Below are 5,000 nucleotides of genomic sequence, written 5' to 3'. Positions count from 1 at the left end.
CCTTGAATTCACGCATCATGAATGCTTCCTTTTCCAGGAACCACCACACCTTACATTTACTCGGACTTAGCTTCCACCACTAAGTTATCACAATATTTGACACACTTATCACTACACGTGCAGGCACAAAGGCACTCCAGGCGCCTACACGAGTGCGCGCGCGAGGTTCGAGCACCCGAGTCCCAGGGCGCAACACTCCCCGCCTGCTCCACCTCCTCCTCAGGCACCGCAACACGGCCTGGCTGCGGGTTCTCGCGGCGATCGCGATCACGTGGTGCTGCTCTCGGCGGCCCGCCTCGTGCTCTTCACCACCAGCATCGTCTCATTATAGCACCTGCAAGCAAACAGAGATACAGTTAGACTCATTGATGCAAATGTTTACAATCAAATGGTACTCGTAGTTGTAAATTACGCCAATTATCATTACACTTACACTTCAGCTAACAATGACACAACACAGCTACTAAACAGCATCCCCCGCCTATCAGAAAGCCATTCCCCTGGGCGCCTTCCGAGGAGGAGTCTTATCCTTTTCCCAAACAAGGAATTAGTCCCTTGGTGTGCACGACAGTTCTCCGATGGGTTCCGGCTGATAAAGGCCACCCGCTTAGCCTTTATTCTGACAAAACGGCTCTGCGTGACCATAATGCAAGTGGTTCGGGCCGCAGACACAGAGACGCTTCAATCTGTCCTTAACTAACAACCTCAAACACTTGGGAGACGCTGACGTCGCAGGGTTGTTGACTGCCGAATATTTACAATGCAATGCCCCGTTATACTCAGACTACTTATTTGAAAAAAAAAAAAATAATAATAATAATAAAACAAAAATAATAATAAATCAAGAAAAATAAAATTATAATAATAAAATAAAATTGATTTCGACTCTTAGCGCAATAAGACTGGGTACTTATCCGACTCATCTCTCAATCCCTCACAACCAATGAAAAATAATGTTTAAACTCAATGAAAAATAACGTTTTCACATGAATGAATGTGGTCTTGGTCCCTGCCCCAAGTGCCACGTAAAAACTTCATTCACCATCTCATCTTCACTACTCGCTTTCCCCCTTCACAGTAAATTCTCTCCCTCCCCCCCCTCTCTCCCCCCTCACCCAAACACACTACAATCATTACACTCAATTTCAGTCTCCTTTACACTCACTCACTCACACACACACACAAAGACACACACACTACATATCAGTCTCCTTTACACTCACACTCAATCTGTCTCTCTCTCACAGACAGATAGACAGATAGACAGATAGACAGATAGACAGATAGACAGATAGACAGATAGACACACACACACACACACACACACACACACACACACACACACACACACACACACACACACACACACACACACACACACACACACACACACACACACACACACACACACAGGCCTACATATATAAATGGAGACACGCATATCGCGCCCTCGACCCGCACCGCCACGCGGTTTCTAGCACTTACGGCATAATGACACTTAGCGGGGATTCAAAATGCGCCTTTATAGCTATGCTCAGAGTCCTGCCTAGCGAGCTTGTCATGGCTGACTCAAGACCCAGGGATTTTCCGTGTAATTTGTCTACAGGAATTCCTCGCATGTCGTCGCCGCACTTGCGCCACCCAGTCGGAGAGGCTGCTCGTGGATGAGGCTTGCTCACGCCGAGATACGGACTCCCGGTCGCACTGAACGGGGGTGAGACCGAGGATAGTGCTGGTGGTGCGATAGTGCCGTGGCAGGGAGGGAGGATCGGTGGCCATGATGGCTATTTGTGTGGGTGAGTGACTGCGGCCAACCTCATGTGGGGAATTAAAAAAATGACATTGCTGTGGGAGAGATCCCCATGGCGGAGGCTGCGTGAAGTTACACACTGAACAGTAGTATCCCGCGAAGGTAAGAGATAGGGAAGTGCTACTGTACTTAGTGAGGACACATGTATGGTAATTAAAACCAGTGAAACTCTTATGTAAGGACCTACACTGCTCATTACATGAATTACGCAAATACACTTTACGTGAAAAATATTTTTCATCAGTCGGATATAATTTTTGTCGGGGAACGTGTCCAAACGCCTTGGTATTTCAGAAAACAAAATGGAAACCGAATATTGACATGCAATGTATCTTAGCATAACGACCCAAGATGCATTGCGCTATTCGCAAAACAAGATGTTTAGTTAAATCTTTCAATGGCACGGCGCTCAGTAAAGATTCAGACTGGGTACAAGGACAATGAGTAAATGCAAAGACAAGACATGCAACAATGGCGGGCAAGGAGGACACTGTATAAATATCAGAGTAACAGGGCAATCGACAAAGGACGGGGAATGTAAGTGCTGGGAAGAGACATTCCATAAAAGCCAAGAAGCAGGACCTCAACGGGCTCGGTCTCGGGATGAAGCGTTCTTTCGGTAGCGCCCTAAGGAAGCGGTCGAGATAATTTCATAAAAAAACGAAGATGGTGACGGCAATGATGAACAAAGATTAGTCAGGGATGTTCAACATAGATCAAATAACAACAATGTGCAACAAAGGTCAGATAACGGGATGTTCAGAAGCGTTGGGGGGGTGGGGTCCTTGCAAGCTGAAAGGTCGGGGTGAAGGGGCGTTGGAGAAAGGTCGGGCGGCAGACGCACGAACGAGGCACGGCGGCGGCGGTGACGGCGAGCACTGAGGGACAATTAATTAGCGTAAGGATATGTAAGTGTGGAGGAGCGTCAGGACTCGCGCTGACTCACCGCCAGGACGAGCCGAGGCAGCAAAAAAAAAAAAAAAAAGAAAAAAAAAAAACTCGACGCTTTGCTTATTTACTTTGTTTGTCAGACGACAGCTGTCCTCCGTTGGCCCATGATCCCGGGGCAGGACGAAGCGCCGCCTGCGAGGAACAGGAAGGGAGGACCAAGAGAAAATGAGGGGGGGGGGGGGGGGGAGAATGAGGGGAAAGAACCTAAAGAGAACACGGAAGGGGGTGAGGAGAAACGAAAGGGAAGGAAGAACCAAAAAGGAACCGGGGGAGAAGAGAGAACGGGAGGAAGAACCAAAAGGAAACAAGGGAATGGACGAGCAATAGAACCAAAGAGGAACGAGGGGAGAGGGAAGAACTGACAGGGGCGAGGAAGAGCAGAGGAATGGGAGAACCAACAAGGGAAAAGGAGGGGAAGGAATTGGGAAAACCGAAGAGGGGAAAACGAACGGCGAGAAGGGAACGGGAGAACCAAAAAGGATGTGGGCGTGAAAAGGGAAGCAAGAGAGAAAAAAAGAGAAACTCTGAATAGAGGCTACACTGTACACAAGAACTATCAAAATTAAAGAATATGAAGGTCGGGGCGACGAGCGAAGAGACCAAGAACATAGCGAACGGGAGTTGGGGGGGGGGGGGCTCAAGGAATGAGAAAATGAGGTTGAACGCTGCTAAAAGTTGCAATCAGGCGGAGGGAGCGGCGATGTGGAGCGACGCCGTACCCCATGTCGCAGAGGATGGAAACGAGGCAACAGCAGACGCGAAGGAAGAAGGACTTGCGAGCTTATTAAGCTTGCAGCCTCCCTGGAGCCCTTGCCAGCCGCCCGCACCTTCAGCCCACACACCCAATCAATGGGCGCTCGCGATGACCAGGTGCCAAGCGAGGCACTGTGGGCTGCGTCCGGGGCGGCGAGGGCGCGAGGCGTCTCCTCCAAGCCTCTCTCCACGCGACCCATAAGCACACTTTAAGCCAACAAAGTGTGTCTTCAGAGTATTAGGGCGACCGTCGTGGGTGACACACAGGTAGAGGGTAGAATGTTGCGTAATATGATCCTCTCCTGAACTTCTTCCACCTAATCCTTCTCCTAAAAGTCCCGTCTCCTCCTCCACCTCCTTGTCCACCCTAGGCTGTTGTGATCTCCTCCTCGCCCCGCAATGAAACCGCTCGGGACTTTCTACCTCAGAGGAAGACACAACTGCAAGCAAAAAGGCCCTGACACATTTTGAGTTCACTATATTCTCTGCGTTATTCTGCTAGATTCCATCAATTCAACTCGGCCACTTCAATGTCGTGAGCATATTGCCGAAAATGAATCTATCAGGTTTAGTAGTGATAAATAAATATATATATAGATATATATATACATATACATACAAACATATGTGTATATACATATGCACATTTACATATAACATATACATATAAATACATACATATACTTAAGTATACATGCATATAATATACTTATATATATACAAAAATATATACACACATACATATATATATATACATATACATATATGTATGTATGTATGTATGTATGTATGTATGTATGTATGTATGTATGTATGTATGTATGTATGTATGTATGTATGTATGTATGTATGCATGCATGTATACATGTGTGTGTGTGCGCGCGCACCTCCCCCCCCCCCCCACACACACACTAAGTCCTAAGTCCTAGGTCTAAATACTCGGCTGGCATCGGCCATGTGTCACCCCTAATCTAATCATCGTTACAGTTCTCCTCCTTTCTACGGAGCCACTTCGTGTTTTGAGGCATAATGATTTGCGTGTAATGAATAAAAACATTCATCGGAACCCTTGCAAGGGCCGTCCTGCACGGGAAGAGACTTCGATAAAACAGCCAAAACAACGATTGCCTTACAGACTGTCTCCAATGTTGGTGTTTGTATCAAACTGCGCATCGAAAATATCTAGTTGTCGAACTGGAGCAAGGGAGAAAACCTCTACAATGAAAAATATGTGCAGCGAATAACTCGATTTCGTAATATATGAGGACGCGAAAAAAAAAATATATATATATATAAAAGAAAACAAACGAAGAATGCGAAAGCTTCAAAAGGGTACACAAAGGAACGGGGAAGTGAAGCCGAAACGACGATGACGGGGATTTTAAATGGGAGTATCACCTTCACGAAACCAAGACTATATGATACAAAAAATAACGGAGATACGAAGGCTAAGCCGGGCGGATACGCGGGGGAGGGGTAAGGTGAT

At 47.0% G+C, this 5,000-nt stretch overlaps 1 protein-coding gene across 1 annotated transcript in view; it reads right to left on the bottom strand.

Annotated features, from left to right (window-relative positions):
• Nucleotides 1-5,000, bottom strand: part of LOC125033469 (ras-related protein Rap-2c-like) — a 69,285-nt gene that overhangs the window by 43,727 nt on the left and 20,558 nt on the right. The window contains exon 2 of the mRNA XM_047624996.1: nucleotides 1-334. This exon is cut by the window's left edge and continues 335 nt beyond it. Coding sequence (XP_047480952.1) covers nucleotides 1-19 — 19 coding nt within the window. The 5' untranslated portion in view covers nucleotides 20-334. The remainder of the gene's footprint in view (nucleotides 335-5,000) is intronic.

Source organism: Penaeus chinensis, chromosome 16, assembly GCF_019202785.1.
Source record: "Penaeus chinensis breed Huanghai No. 1 chromosome 16, ASM1920278v2, whole genome shotgun sequence".
Taxonomy (NCBI): Eukaryota; Metazoa; Arthropoda; class Malacostraca; order Decapoda; family Penaeidae; genus Penaeus; species Penaeus chinensis.
Note: the sequence above shows the minus strand (reverse complement) of the source record. Positions and strands in the feature narration are given on the sequence as shown.